At 36.5% G+C, this 23,267-nt stretch overlaps 1 protein-coding gene across 1 annotated transcript in view; it reads left to right on the forward strand.

The window, feature by feature from the left end:
• Positions 1 to 23,267, forward strand: part of Skor2 (SKI family transcriptional corepressor 2) — a 39,960-nt gene that overhangs the window by 8,914 nt on the left and 7,779 nt on the right. Inside the window, exons 4-6 of the mRNA XM_063232127.1 lie at positions 8,092 to 8,157; positions 8,534 to 8,632; positions 18,381 to 18,448. Of these exons, the coding sequence (XP_063088197.1) occupies positions 8,092 to 8,157; positions 8,534 to 8,632; positions 18,381 to 18,448 (233 nt within the window). The remainder of the gene's footprint in view (positions 1 to 8,091; positions 8,158 to 8,533; positions 8,633 to 18,380; positions 18,449 to 23,267) is intronic.

Consider the following 23,267-nt stretch of genomic DNA (forward strand, 5'->3'; position numbering starts at 1 on the left):
AATTAAGTTTATCCCTCCAACTTTTCATTCTTATTGGTAAATTAATTTTCAATAAGTTTGAAAAGATTACATTTTTGAATGCTTTTTCAAAAACTACCCTGTTCATGGTCATTAACCTTTAAAACATAATAGACACTGTACTTCTGCATAATTAGAGGAGCCAAAAATGAAGTTCTTAAATAGCCAAAATTCCCCAGAAACCAGAACTTTTGTCTATAGCGTTCTTTAAAATTAGACCCATGCTTAAAATTCACCAAATAGATTGGGGGGTTATTAGTTTGATCAAAATATTACCAACTCAAAAATATAAATAACAATATTTCTCTTGCAATTTCGCAGTGAGGTTTTGCATATCCATTTTGAATAACTTCAGTGAGGTTAAGTGATTTGAAATTGAATGCAGTGGGGTAAACAGATAAGACAGATCAAAGCTCCTGCAGGTCAAGGAAATCAGGGAAAGTGGAGTCAGCCCCACTTTTCAATCCTTTTCATTGTTGAAATGCCAGCAGCAGTGACTCAGAGTGTGGCTGCATCTTGTTATTTGTATAGAAGTTTTAAAATCAATTTGATTTTCACTGGTATGATTCTCTAGTGTACTTAATATGCTGTGGATGGATTTCTGAGAATAGCAAGAAGCAGTTACACTTCTCATGAATATATAGCAGATGAGACACTCTGATTTATTATTCCATCCTATTTTAGGATACGCTTATGATTTTTTTTAAAAAAAAAGAAGCAAAGAAGAAGAAAAATTCTTTAAAACATAGTCTTGGTAAATCTGGATTTTAAATCTCTCACTTTCTAGGTAACTTAAGTAAGTTTGTGTCTCAATGTACCTGCCTATAAAATTTGATAGAGCTTCTAACCTGTAATTTACTAAAAACAGGTACTTTTATAGAATGTATGTTGAAGTCTTTCAGTATATATACTCAAAATTAAAGAATTTCTGATATTTCAGATATGCGCTTCTTTATTTATTTATTGGTACGGGGGATAGAACTCACGACCATGTGCTTGCAAGGCGGGTGCTTATGCCACTGAGCTAAATCCCCAACCCCTATTTATTAAAATTTCTCTTCTTACTAGTGATTTTTAAAAATCTGTATGAAACTCAAGAAGATAGTGAAAGACAATGACAAGTTTTCTAGAAAAAAATTAAATAGCATTAACACAATACTAATTCTAAAATTCAAGAGACATCTTACAGGTACTCAAAATTCACTAATCAAATATTTTAATACACGGAATAAAGAAGCAATGTGTATGCAATGTGTACTCTCAATAAATTCTGATAATGAATTATAAAATTTGTTGTAATTCTCAGTTTAATTGTAATCCCACTAATATTATCTAATCTTGCACTTATACTTTTTTTGTTAATGAAATAAATAGTTCATTCTGTAGCACACTATCTCCTATGATACTTATTTTCTTTTATCTTCTGCCCTGTGATTTCAGTAAAATGTCAACCATCACAGTGGAAGTAGTTTAACGTAAAAATTTAGCACCAAGAAGTTAGCAGAGGTCTATATCCCTCTGATAGAGGAGAAAATTATTTAACCTTGCCTTCTTCAAAATTGATTTTTTACTGCCTTAGTGCAAAACATGCTTAAAAATTCTCTACATCGTAAATTATTCTTTTTCAATGTACTAGTTGTACATTTAAGTTATACCAACTGTAGATTAATTTGACCCTATCCAAGTTTTATTTCTAAGATATCTTATAATAGAAAGAAAAATATAGAGAGAAATTCTAAACAAAGCCAAATTATAAAACTAAAGTCCATTATTAAAATTTAGTACTTATTTTGAAATTATACAGATTTTAGGAGGCAGCCAGTCAGAGCCTTACTTCAGTTTAAAAGAGTACGCAGTACATTAAGAACAGCATACAGAGACCATTTTCAGCTTTAAGTGAAGAACACGTTGGCTCACCTGTACCAAGACACAAACAATAATGCATGAGTGTCTGAACCCCTGGAAACATCTGGATGCTTGACTGAAATGATTATTTTTTCATCCAAATTTTAGAATACATGTGTATCTTATGTATAGACACTGCTCAAAATCAAAGTAACTTCTTTTATTCGAGTTACCTTTGTGTGAATAATTAAATAACGTGCTTTTTTCCGGTTAAGAGGAAATATTCCCTCCAAATATTTTTTCATCATATGTTGCCAACAATAGTTCTGGGTGGGGCAGAGCATAGAGATCCTTTCAGTGATAAGCAAGTAGCTAGCTGCTGGGACTGCTAGCTAGAGCAGCACCTCTGAGTGCTGGCTGCAAGCTCAGAAGAACATTGGAAATGCAGATGGCCAAAGACAAGGAGCAAGAAACCAAGTAGGAATAAGAGGAGGAGTAAGAAGAGATTACATTTTCATACATAGGGATCGGTGAAGGTCAAATTTCTTACTGTTTATTCAAATGCTTGAAGTTTTAAACCATGTACTATACACAGTGTATGCTTTATATATTTAAGTGATCTTGCTCGTTGAATTCAGAATTTTGCTTGAGAATTATGATATTTGTCTTGCCAAGGTTGATCACTAGTAGCACAAGTCCTCTTACCTCATTTGGCTCTTGAAATTAAATAAACTTTGGGCTGTGTATATAGCTGAGTGATAGAGCAAATGCCTAGCATGTGTGAGGCCCTGGGTTCCATCCTCAGCGCCACATAGTAAATAAATAAATAAATAAATAAATAACATGAAGTGAGCTCTAAACTCTGAGCTTTTTTTTGCTGTCGGAGGCCACAGCAGACATATATGTTAACATTTTTCACGTCATGGCTGATTTTATGTGTCTTTTAAATTTTTCTGCAACATGTCAAATTAAAATATAACTTGTTTTCTACTGAACCACCGCAAAACTCCTAGTGAACTGAAAACAGAGGTACCCTAATTTATACAAATGGATGTCAGGCCCAGTGGCACACATCTGTAGTCCCAGCTATTAGGGATCTGAAGAGGCAGAAGGATCTCGAGTTTGAGGACAGCCTGGACAACTTAGAGACCTATCTCAAAAATTTTAAAATTAGCCATGCATGGTGGTGCATACCTTTAGTCCCATACGCGGGAGGATTGCTGCCAGTTTGAGGCCAACTTGGGATACAAAGTGAACCCCGTCTCAAAAAGACACACACACACACACACAAATAAAAGTAATTTAAAAGTCTGGAGATGTAGTTCAGTGGCAGAGTGCCCCTTTATAGCACTCACTTTGATCTGCAGTACCATTGAAAAAATACAAATGAATTAAAATGTGCTTTTGCATCTGTAGGAATATGTTAGTACTTCACAACCCTTATGATAACGGAGGACTTACAATAGCATTAGTTTCAATTTCATTCACAAATCTAAGTGAATTAAATTAAGTACAGAAAGTATTTTTGGACTTGTATTTGTAACTCTCCCTGGGACAAGGGTGATTGGAGTTACCTGTCAGGCAGGACTGCCAATAGATCCTCAGGAAGCATATTTTTTTAGCTGAGGAAGAGCAGACTAACATAGGTGAAATACTCAAACATCAGGCACAAAGGAGCAGAGGAAATATGCTAAGCACTTAGAACGTCAGCCCCAAAACAGTGATTAGTAGCACTTTGTGAAACTAAAAAGGCTTATGGGAGAAAAGTGACTTAGCAAAGTGAAGTTGCTATAACAAAACTGACCACAGATTTGGATGGTTTAAACATCTATTTCTCCCACTTCAGGAGGCAGGCTTAAGCAGATTAAGCATTTGGTGATGCATTGATAACAAGTTTTCTTGCTATATCCTCACAACGGCAGAGAAGAGGGAAGAGCACTCTGGGGTTCCTCTTTTAAGGGCACTAATTTCATTCATGAATCTCTGCCCTTATGCCCTAATCACTTCTCAAAACTTCACCTCCAAATATCACCCCTTTGGAAGTTAGGATTTCAACATATGGGTGTTGGGTAGAAGCTATAAACATTCAGTCCATGTCAAGCAGGAATTTGAATGGCATTCTAATTTTGGATAGGCAGGAAGAAAGGGAATGGTACCTCAGGCAAGAGAAACGATGTAAGGGCAGAGCCTTCCAGCCCAAGTGAGAAATAAAAACCAAGGTTCTTTATTGTGCTGACAATAAAGGAAGGTTGGCTCAGCAGTGGGACAAAGTTTTGGGAGAACCTGAAAAGTTTGAGGGAGGGATTTAAATGGATTCTTTAATGTAGACCAGGGGAACCATTTCAGGGGTTGTTTGTCTTGTTTTGTTTTGTTTTGTTGAGACAGGGTCTCCCTAAGTAGGGGGTCTCCCTGGCCTTGAACTCACTGTGTAAGCAAGTCTGGCCTTCAACTCGCATCCTCCTGTCTCGGGCTTCCGTGCTGTGATTACAGGTGTGCACTCCCATACCTGGCTCCCTTACAGGTTCTTGGGCATAAGTGTGCCTATGATATTTAAGAGAGTGTAACTGTTTTTGTTCTTTGAAAGACAATGCTAAGGCATTTATTGACTGTTTCTCTTTTCTTTTATTTTGTTAATCTTTGTGACTTCCAGTCTCTTCTTCATTTACTATTTAGCAGTGTTACGGCTCCTCCCATCGTCTCTCTTGTACTTTCCTTTCTGATGGCTGAGTGAGAGCAGAGCCAGGGGTGGTGTGCAGCAGTCACCTGGCACATGAAACCACCTGCTGCTGTAGGAGGAAAAGAACAGGAAAGCAGGAGCCTCAGCCCCACTCTTTGGCCTCTGCTTGCACAAGCAGCTGTGGAGCTTCTCTATATGGCATGGTGCTGGCTCTGTCCTCTGGGGCAAGCAGGCCTCGGGAAAACCACACAGGCCCCAGTGAACTGGCCCTGAGATGGTGCACTGCTTGAGGGCAGGTGTAAACACTGCTGAGGAGCAGCTTTTGGTCACATCCACCAGCAGGATCCATTTTATGCCCTAATTTTTCTTCTCTCTCCATTCAACCACTCAGTTGTTTTCTTCTAGACATGACCTAAGACAGGTTTGAACACAGGCCTCCAAGAAAGACATCCCTCCTGGATATATGTTCTTTCTATATCTCTACACCATTAGAATTGCTGTTGCCTCCCATCTTGTTTGTAACTTTTTTTTTTTTTTGTCTTTTTCCTTTTTTTATTAGTACCAGGGATTGAACTCACGACTGCCTGCTTGCAAAGCAGGCGCTTATGCCACTGAGCTAAATCCCCAGCCCCTATTGTTTGTAACTTTTAAAAAAAGATGTGAGTATAAGAAGGATTTTAATTTTTGCATTTCTCTAAATCCATTTATAAATTTTTAAAAGCAAAATGCATCTAACCTGATGGAATATTTATAAAAATTGGTAACTCATTGTCAATGAAGTCACATTTATTTAATCTAGTATTAGACTGCCTTTTTTTTTTTAACCAGATGGAAAACATTAGCAGTAATAGTGAACAAACATCCAGGCTCCCAGAGGTCATTTTTAACCACCATTAACAATCTGGTTCTCACAGATTAGTAATATACAAAAGACAACAGTCCCATAAAAGATGCACAAAAGGCAGTCAAAGCTGCTTCTGTGCTCTTTATTTACCTAATATTTAACCACTTCACAAAACCTTTGTAAAATGAGACATTTGAATTTTCTAAGCTTCAGATTGGCAGCTTTTACTCTGGAATTGCAGTAAAACATCTCTTTGCAATAAACACTAATGGAAAAATACTAATGAAACCTTTGCAAAGCTGGTGAAAAGACAACTCATTATTGATGTCATTAGATTTTCAAGTGGTTAATATAGTTTCATATCTTAGCAATTTGTTTGAAGGTTTCATATCCATATAAAGCTACTAATTGTGAGGTGGGAAAGAAATGTGTTCTTACATATCATGTTTTAATTTTCAAATTTAATTATCAAGTTAAAATGTAATATAAGGTAAACAGTCTACAAAAATACACTAATAAATCAAAAAGAATCTCATCTGTAATGTGATAAGGACATGACTTCTAGAATTGCAGAACAATCTCTTTTAAAATATGTTTCGAGTAGTTGATAAAGTTGTAGAATGGTAGTCTCACTGTGCCTTATAGATAAGTGCAGAGATGTACTTTTTTTACTTATTCAGATTTGATATTGTGTGTGAGCATAAAATGTCTACATGTTTAACTGGTTAACTGAGGCTAAACAGGAAAAACTGGACGTGATATGCACTTATCTTCATTTCAAAATATCATTATATTTGGTGTACCTATTAATGATTCATTGTCAACAATGATGCAACTCTTCTTTTACATGAGAATATTTTTAGGAGCTATGGTAAAGTCTATACTTAAAGTATTTCACAGATATTTCCTCATTATTTTCTTATTTTATGGAGAAAGCTAATATATTAAGATATAGCTGAACCTTTAGAGAGAGGTCAGCAATTACCAAGATGAGTAGGAATGAGGCTGTGTAAATGTGATCTAGTTAACGGAAAAAGTGCTTGCCACTAAAGAATTTAGTGATGCAAGGATATTATTGGTTTTTATCACTAACTATGCATATTTTCTGAAACATTTATACTATGTATATGTTACATAGATATATCTAAGTATACACAACCTTACAAATGTGTGTGCATACAACACTCCTGATACTCATCAGGTAGAATGTAGAATTGCCATTTATAAGAAGCTGCTTAGGATTTTCTTGTCTGTTCATAATACTGTAATATAGGTCACTGCTTTGGGGAGAAATTCCGTTTCCCTCTTTGTAGAAATTTTTACGTTGAAAATGAGATCTCCCCATATTCCTACAAGTGCCCAGGGCCATTATTTTCCATTTTTTGCTGAGGGAAATGAATAAATAGTGAGGAAAGAATTGAAACGAATTCTGGTCCATAATTTAGAATTTACAACTTCCTGAGGTTCCTTTCAGTAACAACTGAAGATACTTTAATGAAGGCTTATTGTGCATCCAATATCGTGTTAGGCACTGATCATGCAAGGAAAACAGAGTTCCTGCTTCCAAGTAACACACAACTTTGTGGGTGCCTAGTGGAGTTAGTAAGCAGCAATATACCTGAGACCAGTGCAAGGTGCTCTGGGACCAAGGGGAGATACCTACCCCTTGGAGGTGTGGGAGAAGAAATCCATGAAATGTGTTCAGAATGCCTTTATCTGTATTATGGTTGCTCTTCAGACAAAACCCAGAAAGCTTAATTAAATTAGGTGGCTATTGCAGAAATCGGTTGGAAATTTGAAAATACAGTTATCTGTTTAGCTGAATGATTGAATTGCTTTGATTTATTTAAATTTTCCCAGATTATGTAATAGTATTTAATGTAGATAAATACTTTTTTATAGCTTGCCATCATTCTAGTTAGCACACAAGCAAAGTAGATAAGAACAACAATCGGTTATTCACAATACAGGTTAATTGTTGTTGTTGTTGTTGTTGTTGTTGTTGTTTATTACTAATGAGCTTGCACCCAGGATGTCATGCATGCTAAGTATGTGCTTACCATTGAGCTACACTCTTGTTATTCAACATTACAATTTTATTAGTACAAGATAAATAGTTAAGAGGTGATCAGCAAGCAGGTAAATATTTACAAACTAATGGCTAACTTACATCTCTATTTTAGGTTGCTTTTTTTAAACCAACTAACAAATTACTAGGCAACCTTTCCAGGTTGACTTTCAACCACAACTTTAGGCTTCCCCCTAACTTCTTTCTCACTGTTTCAAATTTTAGAGGCCAAAAAATTGTAGGAGGCTTCTGGCTCTGCAGTTTGGAGGACCTCCCTCATGTCAAGGAGAGGAGGGGCGCCAATGAGATTTCTGTTAGAAAAGTTGGTTTGGCCAGCCTCTTTTGCCTGTTCCAGGAATTGCTTTTATTATTGAAGTTGTATAATCATGGGGATCCTGGGGAGGAGCTAACTTTAGGATGCTGCAGGCCAGGCAGGCTCTGCCCTTTTTTCTTGTGGCTCCTTCTATGGTTCTGAGACTTGTAAAGAAGCAAATGAGAACTACATTGGGTTCTGAAGATTTCTAATTTCAGGTTACAGTAAACAAATTCTTTTGCAGATATTAAAAGAAAATGAAAAGAAAAACTTTCAGAAAATAGTTCCTGTACAGCTAATAATATTTTTCTCTTCCTTGTTTAAAGGTGAACACACTCAAGAAACCAACTCACCTCATTCACTCAAAAAGGATGTAGAAAACATGGGAAAAGGTAAAGAAAAGTTTTAATACTGTAGAACTCTTAGCTCTATAGGACTATGGAGATAATAAGAGGATATTTTTGTTCTACACCATATTTTAAGCTTGACAAGCAACATATGAATAATATATGGACCATTGGGTGGATATAATTGAGATTAATGCATACATATCAATCAATACATGACACTGTAATATAATACTTTAAAATAATATATTACATTGATTTATATTCATGGATTTCTGCACAAAATCTATCCTATGTCTATGCAACACTTTTTTAACTGGTAAGATATTTTTTGTATAATAATAAATTGCCACATATAACAGTTCTCTAGAGAGTTATTTGTAAAGATTAGTAAAATGACTCTTCTTTTTTTCTCTATTAGAAGAACTTCAGAAGGTTTTATTTGAACAAATAGACTTACGGAGACGACTAGAGCAAGAATTCCAGGTGTTAAAAGGAAACACATCTTTCCCTGTTTTCAGTAAGAAATCACTTTTATTTCACTACATCTGTGGCATTTGATTTCTGTTATTATTTAAAAGTGTGATTTTAAGTATTAAGTGATTAAGTACAAAGCCCTCAATCTTCCCACGGTCTGTCTAAATATTCATAAATTCTTCCTTATTTATTCTTTGAATTGTCTCACAGATAAAATTTCTTACAAGAATCTTTTAGTATTTATAGATTTATTTATGTGTATTTGTCTGTACAGTGTGTATATTTTAAAATTTGCATGTAAGCAGGTAATTAAATATGTAAATATATTTACATATTTGGATATGTTTAGACTACATATTTTAAAATAAAACAATTATCCAGGTATTTATTCTTTAAGGTAGATAGGAAACAGAAGACCAATTTACCTTTATTCTCGGATAGCTCTGGATACTTGCCTAGTACTTGAGATACATACAAGAACAAAGATTTAAACTAACTATTCAGCACACAGAGCTCTATTTTACTATAAGCATTCCCTTTATTTTGGGGCATATATTTCAAGATCTGAAGGGAAATCATAAAACCACAGGTAGTTCCAAACCCTATATATATACTATGATTTTTCTTATATGTGTATACTATTAAGTTTAAGGTATAAATCAGGTACAGTAAGAGATTAGCAATATATTATAATAAAATATATAAATATGTAATAAAATATATAATGAAATTTATTTAAAATTTATGAATCATGCATTTCTTCAAATTTTTGTTTAATATTTTTAGACTGCATTTGACCCTACGTAACAGAAACTGATTTAGTGAAACCAGAGTTAAAGGACTACTGTAATTAAAATTATTATACTTTTAGGGGTTTTGTATTATCTAGAATCCCATACTTAATGTTAGAATTCCATTTCAAATGTTGGAGCAAGATATGTTATAGCCTAAAAACTGTTGTTCTGTTTTCAGTCTTGGAATTCTGGAAAGACTTTAATGGTAGATACCCAACTTGCTAAAATTCACCTCCTCTGGGCTGTGTCACACACAGACAAAAATATCCCAGGAGTGTTTTTTGAACTTAATGTAGACATGGCCCTTCTTCAGAGAAGAGAAAGTAGGAAAGAAAGTAATATGTAAGCAGTTTTAAAATTCTTTAAATGAGGGCTGGGGATGTGGTTCTGTGGTAGAGCACTTGCCTACCATGCTCAAGGCCCTGGGTTCAGTTCCCATAACACACACACACACACACACACACACAACAGACGAGGACCACAGAAACATGACAATATCTTCTTTAGAATACTAGCATGCCTCTTGTTAGTAACCTGGGTAACACAAAATTGTCAAATTGACAGTTATTATCCCAGAGCCATACACCAGCATCTAGAAGATTTTTCAGTAATTGTGACCATTTCAGTCCTATGAACTGAAGATCTGAATCCATCAGCACTTCCCAGGGTTTATCACCAGCAAGAGCTGAAAGATAACTCTGGAGAGCATTGGGAACAGTGCCAGATTCCTGGCAACATGCCAAACTGAGGTCCACCTACACTCAGTGGGGCTCATCCTGAAGAAGACATTCATTATTTGGTGGAAGAGTGCTCCTACCATGGGAACAGTAGGTCTGACAAGTTTCTGATTTCTCCAGAACTACCAGGCAGGTTGTGGGCTCCTAGGGTTTCAGTGTTTTGAACTGAGAGAATTCCACCGGCCTTCAATTGAAACCAGGAGACTAGCCAGTAGCTTTTGATAATGCATTTAGGAACATTATTACATTTGTGGCTTCAAGAAATATTAAAAATATCTTTGAAGCCTTAAGAAACCAAGTGATCTGGCAGGGCACCATAGCTCATCCCTGTAACTCCAGTATTTGGGAGGCTGAGGCAGAAGGATCACTGCAAGTTAGAGGCCAGCCTGGGCTACACAGTGAGTCCAAGACCAGCCTGAACTAACATAGTGAGACCTTGTCAAAAAAAAAAAAAAAAGAAAGAGAAAGGAAGGGAGGAAGGAAGAGAGAAGAGAGAGAGAGAGAGAGAGAGAGAGAGAGAGAGAGAAAAGAAAAGAAAAGACAAAGACAAAGACAAAGACAAAGACAAAGACAAAGAAAAGAGAGAAAGACAAAAAAAGGAGGGGGAAAAGGTGCTCCAATAGGCTTCTCTAACTTTTCAGGAATTGAACTCACGACTGCCTGCTTGCAAGGCAGGCACTTATGCTGCTGAGCTAAATCCCCAGCCCCAGCTTCTCTAACTTTTAAAACAGTATCTTAGGAAAGACTACGTCTTACAATTCTTCCCAGTAATGAGCAACAAATGATTTGTTTTTCACAGCTGATGTTTATCTAACTGTTGAGTTTGCAAAGCCCTGCTTTTAGATCCAGCAGAGTCCAGGTCCAGTCAAATGTCTAAAGTACCCTTTTAGCATCCCATGAAACCAGTGTAGCCATAATTTATCCTATTAATAAATGCTAATGATCATTTTAAAGACTTAAGTAACTCACAGCAACTTAGGAGCTTTGCTTACTATCTGCGCTATCCTAAAACATGTATATGTTTCTGTTATTTAAAATGTTAGAGTATTATAACTGGCCAGGTTTAACTTAGATTTTGTTCTGAATTAATGAGTCATTTGTGACTGTCATATATATGAAACATGACCATTAAACACCAACAGAAAATTTCCACTTTTGTCTAATATGCTCTGCTGACTAAGGAAGTGGGATGTGTGTGCCCAAGTTTGAAAAATGCTTGGTTTAAACATACCACAAAGAGGCAGTCAATTTCACACAGATGAAAATAGCAAATGCACATTATGTGTTCGTTAACTAAATGTGAGGGACCATGAGACCAGCAGATTTAGATTTGCTCAGATGCAGTGGGGAAAACCAAACTTTTAAAGCCACGTCGGAAGGAAGCATAGATTAATCTCTGTAAGAAGTTTGTACGGAGCAGAGGCTAGGGATTTAGCTCAACAGCACAAACGCCTGCCTGACATGTGCAAGATCATGAGTTTTACACCCAATACCAAAAAACAAAAAAGTTTGTAGAGTGTTGCACCAGGAAGTAGACAAACACAGTCATATTATAAAATCCAGATATTCAGCGCACTGGAGACCCCAGCAGTGCACTGTAGCATGTGACAATTAGGTATCTAGGCTGTAAATCTATCAGACCTGAGTTCATTGCTCCTTAATGATTGTCTGCCCTTTGAAAACTATGTAATGGTGCAGATAACTCCTGTTTTGTAGGATGAAAAGATTAAATAACCCAATTCCTGTGAGATGCTGTGCATGTACCCAGCACAGGATAAGTGTGGTCCGAATGATAATGGTGATTATGAACCAAAAGGAGAAAGAGAAGGGTATCAGCGCTGAGCTCTGGAAAAGCATTTCTAAAAATCTGAACCAAATATTGAGCTTTGGGAGCTTCTTTTGGTTTGGAGGGTTCATGAGGACTATGAGAATGAATCCTGGGCACAAAGAAGTATAGTCAGCTTTTCCATTACTGAGACACCATACCTGACACCCACAGTTTAAAGGAGGAAGAGTTTAATATAGCTCACTGTTTCAGATTCAGTACATGGGTGGTAGACTTCAAGGCAGAAACGTCTTGGCAGAAGGGTGTGATGGAGCAAACTTAGTTCGTGGTGGCCGAGAAGCAGAGGAGGGGAACAGCAGAGGACCTTGGATTGTAAGGAACACTGTAGCTCCTTGACCCACCCATACACTCCTCCAGGAGTGTGCTTTACTAATTTGTGAGGTGTTAGTCCAGTGAAGTTGACATATGAAGGTTAACAATCAAAGCAAAATTCAGGTACAATCAATGTGGAGGAGGAAGGGGTGTGAAAAAGGAGGAGGGAAGAGGAGGATGCAGAAGGAGAAAGAAAAGGATGAGTCTGACAGGAGAAGAATTAGAAAAAGAAGAAGAAATTAGGCTCTCTCCTTTGGTTTAAGGCCAAGGGAGAAGGAGGAGCAAGAAAATCTTACGCTGAGCCCAAGGCTTGCAGAGCTGCTGTCCTTGAGCACTTCTGTCTGACCCTGATGGGGAGACTTGAGAGGAGGAAAGGATTGAGACTCCAGGCGATGCTCCCTGGAGTGGAGGCAAGAAGCTAGAGGCACTGCTGCCCCACTCACTAGCTGGGTTCTCCAAGGCAAGTTTCCTAACCTCTTTTCCAACAATAAAGCAATACTGCTACCTGTTTCCCAAAGTTGCTGAGAGGATTACCTGAGCAGACTATTCAAAGTGTCTTGCAAGGCAATAGATGCATAATGACAATAAATGTGAGTTGTTGTTAGTATACACCATTTTAAAGTTTAATGCTATGTTCCTGCAAAGATGTTATCATAAGCCAACTTGTACTAGAAATCAGTTACATTTAATATGAATGGAACAGGTAGCAAAGCTTGTTTTCATACTAGATAATAAGTGTGATTGACAAACTGATTAGGATTTGAGAAGCAAAGTCTGGAGAGTATCTTAAGGAAAGGCAGTAGAAATGGGCTCTAGGGTTGGGGGAAAATAGAAGTTGGGGTAGAGGAGGAGGAGCTCCACTGTTATCAAGGTCACCTGAGATAACAATAGAATGGCCAAAAACAAACATATTCTGCAGTGACAGTCACATAGGATTGTAGTAAATGATTAAAGGTGACCCCAGCTGGCACCACTCTAAAACTTCCACTCATGACTGATCTGACCAGTTTTGCAGCTTTAAATCCAGAAGTCATTTTTGCCAACATATTGTTTACTCTATCTAAAATATGTATTCTCTTCTCCTGTCTTCTCCAATATGCTAGTCTTTCCTTTGTTTACTTTACTGTCTTCCCACTATCTGTATACCCTCAGACCTCACGCTTTCTCCATATCCTGTGTACAGCTCATATCTCACCATTTCCAGGAAATCTTCCCACATTTACAGGGAGGTTTCCATTCCTGACATCCTTCTGTCTGCATTTCTGGTTCCATCAAGTCTGTGTTGACTCCTCTTCTGACTGTTTCATTCTTGGTACTCACTTCTACCCTGTTGCATTGTAAATAGGTTCAGGAAAGAGCTACCCAGAACTTTCCTCTGTTGTTGCTTCTAATGTCTGGAACGTTGTGGGTCTGTGACATATTCAGAAAATACTTGCTAGGAGTGATGGTGTCATGTTGGAAGAGATTTAAACTAACAATAAAGCTGATTGTGATGATACACAGAGGTAATCCCATCACTCTGAGAGGCTAAGACAGGAGGATTGCAAGTTTAAGACCAGTTTGAGTAGTTTAATGACTTAGACTTTGTCTCCAAAAAGAGTGTTTAAAATAAAACAAGGGCTGGAACTGTAGCTCTCCCCATGTCCAATTTCAAATATTGGGAGGAAAAAAATTACTAACAGTGAATGATACTGGATCCCTGAAGACTGCTGTACAAAGGGGATCAGTCAAGGCTCATGGGTTATGTCTTTGGTTCTGCAAGTATAAGAACAAGCTCCGGGCACTTAAGAAATGTGAATGAAAAGGCCAGTCAGTTACTATGGGGAAGGATAATGAAGAGGGCCCAAGGGAACCCTTAGTAGATTTCATCTAAATGTCATCATTTTAGATTCTTATACAGAATCACAATTACAAATTACTATGATTCTTTCTTATGAGAAGCAAACACACTTTATCTTCTCTACCTAGATCTGATTGTCTGCATCTTTCCCCTGTGACTGTCATTGTGGAATTCTTTTGTTGTCAGTGCTTTCCTTCCTTCCTTACTCCTTTTGGGACATCCTCTAGGTGGGGCTGGAGTGGGTTGCACAATACTGTCCAAAAGGCTGAACATTTCCACAGCTGTTTGAAAACGGTGATAACACAATGAAGGCGACATATACAAAACAAGCCTCTAGGCCTATTCCTAGGTGAGTAGGATCTGGCTGAACCAGATGTGCCATATTGGGTGTCCTGTTCTTTAGAGACCCCAGAGTGTAAGCTGCATACATCTCACTGCTGTCTCTCTCTCCCATGCAGAGCCCTTGCCACTGTGCTGACTGGCCTGTGGCACTGCATTGCTTTCTTCTGCTACATCTTTTTATACTATAGTTTTCTAAAAATAGTTGTGTTTTAAGTGATTCTCACTAGAGAAATAAGTTTAGTGACCTTCTTTCTCTAGTTAAATTACATTTTTAATCAACCTTTGGAATATAGCTAATACTAAAAGTCTTTGTTTGCCAACTGACAATCTCTATATCTCAAAAATTCTATGTATGGTTGCTACAGAAAATTTTAAATATACAGAAATACAAAGAGAAGAAAACAACAACAAAAAAACCCCACCAGTAACCAGAGTTAACATTTGGGAGTTTCAGTTCTTTTTACACATATGAAATCTTTTTTTAAAAAAATAAAGTGAAACATTATATAGTGCCCACCATTTTTTACGTTTCTTAAAATGTGGCTCTTTTTGTCAATACACAGCAGTCTATGAGTGTCCTTTTTTGTTTATTTGTTTTATTTTTGTGGTCCTGGGATTGAACTCAAGGAGTTTGCACTAAGGTGTATCCCGTCCTTTCTTCGTCTTTGTTTTGAGACAGGGTTTTTGCCGACTCACTAATTTTCCCAGGGATAGAAAAACTTATGATGTTTCCACCTCAGCCTCCCATAGTGCTGAGATTACACATGTGCACCACATTATGAAAGTCCTTTAATGTTGGGCATTATGGTTTATCCAAGTTTTAGGTGAAGTTATTATTTCTTCGGGAGAAACTCCTAAAACAGTTTCTGTGTTGAAGGGTATGAAATTCTTTATTTATTTATTTTAATCGATACTGGAGATCGAACTCACGAGTGCCTGCTTGCAAGGCAGGTGCTTATGCCGCTGTGCTAAATCCCCAGCCCTTTTATTTTTTTATTTTAAAGAGGAAAAAAATAGCAAATTTTCAAAACAAGATAATAGGGAGATAATGATGGTTAATACATTGCATATTATTATTTTTAATTAGTTACTCAGACTATAAAATATAGGCATTTAATTGTCCAAACTATTGACATATGAAATTTTTGAAGCCTTCCCATTTCAAGTTGCTTTCTAGAAAAGTTATACCAGTTTATACTCCCATCCCTGTGACCACACGTCTTTTAATCCTTACCGTCTTAAATGGAAAAGAATTTTCATATCATTTGCTTTTCTTTCATTCTGATACATTGAACATTTTTTCTTCCATTTGTATGTCTTCTGAATCTTTAGTTTATATTCTCTATCCATTTTTCTTTAGATATGTTCAAGTTCTTACTGATTTATAGGAACTTTTTATATGCAGTACTAAGATATTACTTCCGAGACATTGCAAATATTCTTGATTTGTATAAGTACTTCAAACGTTAACTATGGTGTGTTATGTTTGGGGAGTTTAATTTGCAATCTATTTTCATATTAAAGGTTTTATTCCTGCCTAATTGAATCTATTAGTCTTTTCCTTTTTGGTTTTCGCCTCTGAGGCTCTTCCCCACTCCAGTCTTACAAAAATACTCACTACTTTCCCCAGTATTTTAATGGCTTTATTCTTTTCATTTTACATAATTGTGTTAAGAACCAGAGTAGAGCAAGAGCAAGAATTACTGCCCAGACTACCCTTCATCCTCGCACTCTCTGTATATTTTCCATAGCCATTTTCTCTCCCAGATCAGAATCTGCTGGTGTCCTGAGGAGGTGCATGAGACAGGTCAGCTCAGCCACCCCTATTTCCAGTCCATGCCAATTTGCCAGTCTAATCAGAGGCACCTCAGATTCCTCAGACAGAGAAACCTACCGAGGCTCCGAAGAAAGTTCTGCCCTTCCCAGAAGGAAACATGCCTTGTGCCTGGGTTTGTCTGCATCTGGATACATACTAGTCTTCCTGGAAGCCTTTGAGTCACACAAAGGGAGAAAGTGTTGGAACCAGCAGTTTAGCATGGGCTGGTTCCCCTGTTGCCCTGGGTCCTGCTCACCCAACCCTTCTATCTTTCACCCTCTACAGACTTCCCTTCACTACGACATTTTTCACATCACATTCAGACAAAAGTAGAGATTGAGTCTTTTTTAAAACTCAGTTATAACACATGCTAGGCCTGGGAAGGAATTCCGGTAGTATACAAAGGTAAAGGTCAAAAATAAAAAGAACTAAGACTTTTAATCTCTAAGTACTCATAATCTCATGAGTACTAAAGAATTTATAATCTTGAAAGTGATTGGAAACCTTTCGAGATTTTAAGCATGTGAATGAAAGGTATTTGTAAAAAGAGAAGCTGGAGTCCCAAAGTCAGTCAGAAAGCTATTCAGGAAAGAAGAGCCTGTATTTGGGAGATAACAATGACAAAGACAAATAGGGTGGCATAGAGGTAGAATACATGAATGCAGATATGAAAGGAAGAGAGGAAAAGTTAAGCATGAAGTTTCTGGCTTCTTAAAACTGCTGCTCTGTATATTAGCTGCACATACAATGTGAAATCTTCCTAGTTTCTCCTTTAACGCAGAAAGAGCCGAAATCAGTCAAGTCTACTCTTTTTAAAAGACCACATGGAAAAGATGCAATAATGCGCTATTCATTTGGAAGCCATTCCTTTCTTTAATAAAATGAAAGTGATCAATAATGTAAGCTAGCAGCACTAGTTTTATATAATAATATCTCTTAAATTTGCCCTCTTCTCGGACTGAGACCATGTCTTTAGAACAGCACCAGGTCATAGAATGACCGTGACAGGGCTAATACAGAGTGGGAAGGATGCTAGTTGGGAGCATCAGGCCAGAGTATAAGAGCAATGGGCTGCAGGAAAGCCAGGCGAGCATTTTTCTATGTCTTAATTACCCAAAAGACACTGCATACACAACCATCAGCATTTCCTATGGGCAGCTCTGTCTAAAGTCTACTTCCTCAGTGGCACTGGACTTAAGGCAGGGAAAGCTTCCATGCTGTGTAATGTTAGTGGACATGATGTTTCTGTGTAATTCTTATATGCAAGGGATTAGACATGATGGAATATGAGATTCTCTGAAATATAAGATATAGACCTTACTCTTTCAAAATTTACTGTCTAGTCTAGAATGTTGAAACTATATTGTTTTTTTGTTTGTTTTTTGTTTTTGTTTTTGTTTGTCTTTTTCGTTTTTATCGGTACCAGGGATCGAACTCACGACTGCCTGCTTGCATGGCAGGCGCTTATGCTGCTGAGCTAAATCCCCAGCCCCGAAACTATATTGTTTATTTAAAAAATAAATGAAAAAGGAAAGACAGAGAAGGCTCCCTATGGAACTATTAGCAGTATTTTTAGTAGGTACAACTGTTCCTTGTGTCAGTGGGGAATTGATTCTAGAATCCCCTGCAGAACCAAAAAATACCTATAGATATCATGAATGCTCAAATCTCTTTCAGAAAGTGGTGCAGCCTTTGCATATAAACTATGCACATCCTTCCATATACCTTAAATTACCTTTAGATTCCTTGTATATCTAATACAATGTAAATGCTATGTAAAGACTTGTTATACCACATTGTTTAGGAAATAATGACAGTAAAAATCCACACATGAGGACCGAGGATTTAGCTCAGTGATCTAAGTGCCTGCCTGGCAAGCGCAAGGTTGTGAGTTCAATTCCTGGTACCAAAACAAAAAAAAAAAAAAAAAAAGAAAGAAAAATCTGTACATGTTCAGTATAGATATAATTTTTCAAATAATATTTTGATCCTAGTTTGACTAAACATATGAATGTAGGACCCTCTGATACAGAGGGCCAATTGTATACTAAAAGTGCATTTTGCCCTTTAATTAATTTCTTTAACTATTTCTCTCTCCTCCCAGATAATTTTCAGGATCACATGAAAAGGGAACTAGCCTACCGTGAAGAAATGGTGCAACAGTTACAAATTGTAAGATGTTTTTCTACTTAAAAATAAACGTGATTTGATTGGCTTGTTTTCAATCCACCTAATATGTATGAAACTCTTCACATTTTTGCCAGGAAACCTTTTGGTCCACTTACCTCTAGCTGGTTAACTGCTAATTACCAAAAGATTTACTTAGGCATAGGGTAAACAGATGTGTCAGTATGTTTCCTCTAAATGTAACTACCAAACATGTGTTAATAGACAGATGTCTCCGTGGGTGAGCCAGAGATACCTGCGGTTGTATTTTTTTCATGCAACCTTCCGAGCATAGAGCTGGAATGCAGCAGGAGTGCAGTGAATGGCCACCGTCTTCTGCCAGCACTTGTTTTCTCAGAACATGCCTAAGTCATGTCCTCCGTGGCCACCAAAATTCAGTATGCACACAATTAACCAATTACATTCATTAGAAGGATGATGAAAAAAACCTACTTCCTTATACATTCCTTATACAGGGGGAAACAAACAGGATGATGTCTGATAAATGTTTTGTTTGGAGTTTTTGCTTGTGTGTTTGTTTTGTGAATTCCTCACCCTTTATCCCCATAAGACATATCTGCTATTATTCATTAGTGCTTTTAAAGCAGTCTCCCAAGCTTCCTTATTTTCATGAGTACAATGGGAGAAATAATTTCTGCTCAATGTTTTTGAAATATTTTTAATCACATAGATAAAGACGTAGGCTGATCCTTAGTGATACTTCCAGTATGATTTTTTAATTTGGGTTGCTTGATTCTTTTGAGCTGATTTACATTACCTTTAGACCATTAAGAGCTAAGTATCTGCTTATCTATCAGGATTAAGAAAGATGGTTGTTAATGTTTCCTTTCTGTACCAGAGAAATTGGGCCAGTGTTTATGGAGATTCACAAGAGCCATTGTTAAAACAATCTCGGATATCATCTCATTTTTGTTTAGTCTGGGGACTTGGCTAAAAAGTGTGCATATAATGCTCACGCTCCCACTCTAGTTTACCTGACCTCAGGTGCTGCATAATGACTCTCATTCTGAGAACCTCAACAAAATATATCATTTAAATATGAATTCTAGGGCTGGGGATTTAGCTCAGTGGTGTAAGCACCCCCTGGAAAGGGTGAGGTCATGAGTTTGATCCCCAGTACCAAAAAAATAAAAAGTAGAATTCTATCTTCTAACTCCTCCTCTTTTTCCTCTCTCTCTCTGTCTCTCTCTCTCTCTGTCTCTCTCTTTCTCTAATTTTGACACAGGGTCTCATCACACTGCCTAGGCTTGCCCCAATTGTGTGATCCTCCCACCTCAGTATCCTGAGTAGTTGGGATTGCAAAGGTATGCTGCCACACCCAGCAGCATCTCTCTTCTTTTGTTTGTGTTTTGTGTACTAGTTTTGTCTACATCTAAATTCACTACAGAGCAGATGATTTTCTTAATTGATTGATGATAAATTCTCCATAGAAGGTTAAAAAATTATATCTACTATTCTCAACTTTTGACTTCTAGATAATAAAATCTACACTTACTTGCTGTAAATATACTTACTGGTTTACTTTAGCCGGAAGAATTTTAACTGTAAAAGTAGAGGTAGGGGATGTAAAATTTTAAGACCTTATTTTACACAGGGCATCATTTTCAGGTTTTTAAAACAAAAGTTGCCACACATGAAACAAGAATTGCAATTTCAGCATACTGGTGAGTATAGCAAAATGTGCATTAGCAAAGGAAATTTCAGTGCCCCATTTAAAGGCCAGTTATGTAACCTTAAAGTTTTAATTTTCCTTGACATTTGGTTGCTTTAGTAAAAGAGGAAATGATACTGCATCCATGTAATAAGCAGACAGTATTGAAAGAAGAAAAATGTCTTGTGTCTTTTGAGACAAACTGGAATTACTAAACATTTTTATTATGTTGCACTATAAAATCTTTTATCCTCATATATTCATCAACTAGACAAGTTTTATTCATTCACATGCCTCTTAATACTAAAGCATTCCTGATAGTTAATGAAATAGTCTGAGAGAAGGTAGAATTTTTTCCTTCAGTCCTGTAGGTAATAATGGTTCCTAAAATTCACAAAGATATATTCAGGCTAACAACAAGAAATCTTCTTCATCTCTTGTTTCCCTTCCCATAAGATGTACTGGGCCACTACCTCCTGCACCCAGAACAGAATTTAGCACCAAACAGAAATAAACAGTTGTCAAATAAATCACTACTCACAGATCCCCCTAACTCAACTCTGATAGGCAGTAAACTGTCCCCTAATTCTCTTCCAAATTTTACTGGGCTCATCCTGAATTCCTAAAACAAACAAAAGGAAGGCAAACTGGTGAATTATGGGGAATTTATGTATTACTACTGTACTGGCTACAAGTAAAAACCATGATCTTTAAGGTCTGCAAATTTAAGCTCAATATTTGTCCCATATAGTTTACTGTCACTTCTTTTTTCCAAAGGGAACTGTAAAGTTCAACCTGATAGGGACATTATAAGGTGAAACTGAATGGTGGACATGAGATGCATATGTAGGGTATAAAATGCTATGCCAATATGAGTGATCAACTTAATAGACCTTCTCAAATTAGTGCCTGTAACTGGTTAAGCCCTGGTGGTTAGAGATATGTTTGTGTGGTAAGGACCCTGTCTGAATTATATTATTTGCTTTAGAATTGATACGACAGACTTAAGTATTACTAGAGCAGTAATGTATCTTGTTTCTTTTTTGATTTTCGGATTGGGTAAAGTTCCTGGGGTAAAATGTCTTCAGAGAATTCTATCTGAAAATTATCTAGGCATTGAAAAGTACCACAATTATTGGCTTTCTCAATATTTTAGTTGAATAATCTCATCCCTTAGTAAATAACAGAACAATTACAAAGAACAGAACAATCTACTAAAAATTATTTTATATTTAAAGTTTACAATAACATATATTACAGAATAGACATTTTTCTTTAGATTAAATTTTGTAACTATCCAATCTTGCAATCATGGAGAATGCAAATATATTAAAACCATCATATTTTGTAATGATTCCCACAGACCTACAATGCATTTATCCTATGTTGTTACACAGTGTTCCTATTCAAAAGACTTACATCAAAAGCATCTTGGGTATCATTGCCATAAAAAGAAAAGTTATGAATTTCTTTGGATCCTACACTTTTAGATTCTCTGTTGACTGTAATTTCTATGCCAATGTTTCTTTCTCCAGTTTGCTAAATGCAAACTTCTACTGACTATAGCCAGATGATCAGCTCTTTTTGTGCATTTATAAACAAATGTGTATATATGTAAATATATATCAATGTGATATATAATGTGCATAATTAGAATTAGTTTATTTAACATTTACGCCACAAGCTGGTTTTTTTAATTGTTTAAATTTTAGTACTACTTGGAATAGTTTCTGTTAAGATCCCCTGTCCTTGCTCTACGTTTTCAAATGCTTGAAGTATTTTCTTTATTAAGCCATATGTTTTTGGCAAACAAAGAAAGGTATGCCTATTACTATTAACCAATACAAAAGTTTAAAAATTTAGCAAATTCATGAGAATGTAAATGTTTAACATAATGGAAGGTGAATGATTTGTCATTCACACATGAATTATGATACTAGGAGAAATATGTTCAGTTTAAGAAACAAAACCACTGTCCCTTAGCATTAGGAAGAAGCTGAAGATATTTTATTCAGTGAGTAATGTTTTGCTAAGGTTTGAAATCTAATAATTTACAACATGAACTGGAACGATTGAGATGCCTTCCTACTCTTTTTTTTTTTTCAGTGCTAATTTGGCAATCTTTTGAGCAAATACATCTATGTATAAGTTACTACTAAAATATTGTTGAGAATGTGCTTTTTTATTAGTGAATGATATTGTGAAGTTGCAACACAGCGCACAAGATCAAAGGCTAGACCCAGGCTCTCACAGCCTTTGAACTTGCGGTGCAGCAGCCAAGAGGCGCGAAAGAGAAAATGTACTGGTCTTGAAGTGCCCTCTGCTGTTTTTACTGAAAGCTGCAGTCGCAGTCAGCTGGGGGAAAGTCTCAAAGTTCTTCATTAAAAGCTCAATTAAAATAATGTTCAATCAATGGATTTAGTACTAATGTTTTGTTCACTGTGGACTTGTAAAACAGCAGCTTGCCTCTTCCCAATGGTGGGAGCACAACGGTTCTTAGCAAGAAAAGAGTGATAGGTCTTTATCTTTTCTGGCAAGCACTGACTCAGTAGTATTCTTTTCTTGGAGGTTCTCCAGTATTCATTAGAATGGGAACTTGCCCAGATTTCTGGGGTCTCAACTCAAAAAGGTTTTTTAAAATATATTTTACATCTTTTTTAAAGCACATAGAACTATTTTGCATTGTATTTTTGTAAAAAAAAATATCTCACCGGTCATTAGAGGATTTTACTTTTGTGGTTTTAGTATGCATCACAAGGAGGCCACAGCAAGTCAGAGGACTTGATGAAAATCTAAACCTCTTTGGAATGTCTTTAACAGTCTCTAGCAGTAGACAAACTTTGACTGCTCTGCATCCTTTTTTCAATTATTGATCTACAGTTATGCATCTTAACAATGCAGTCAATTCTTAGTTCTATAGCTTTCTTTTCATCTTTCTTGCTTTACAAATGTTTTACTTGAGCATCTGAGTTTAGGCACTCTCTTGACATAAACTAAAGATGATCTTTTTGGTAAGACCCAAGTCATTTTAATATACTAGCTAAGTAGGAAATTTAGAAGGTACATAATACTTCAAACTTTTTATGCCAATCTTGGTGATTTTCAAACCAGTCAAAATGAAGAGTTTTTATAAGTCTTATTGTAGGACATTTC

Source organism: Cavia porcellus, unplaced genomic scaffold (genome assembly GCF_034190915.1).
Source record: "Cavia porcellus strain 051 isolate PalLab524CR breed Dunkin Hartley unplaced genomic scaffold, mCavPor4.1 scaffold_20, whole genome shotgun sequence".
Classification (NCBI taxonomy): domain Eukaryota; kingdom Metazoa; phylum Chordata; class Mammalia; order Rodentia; family Caviidae; genus Cavia; species Cavia porcellus.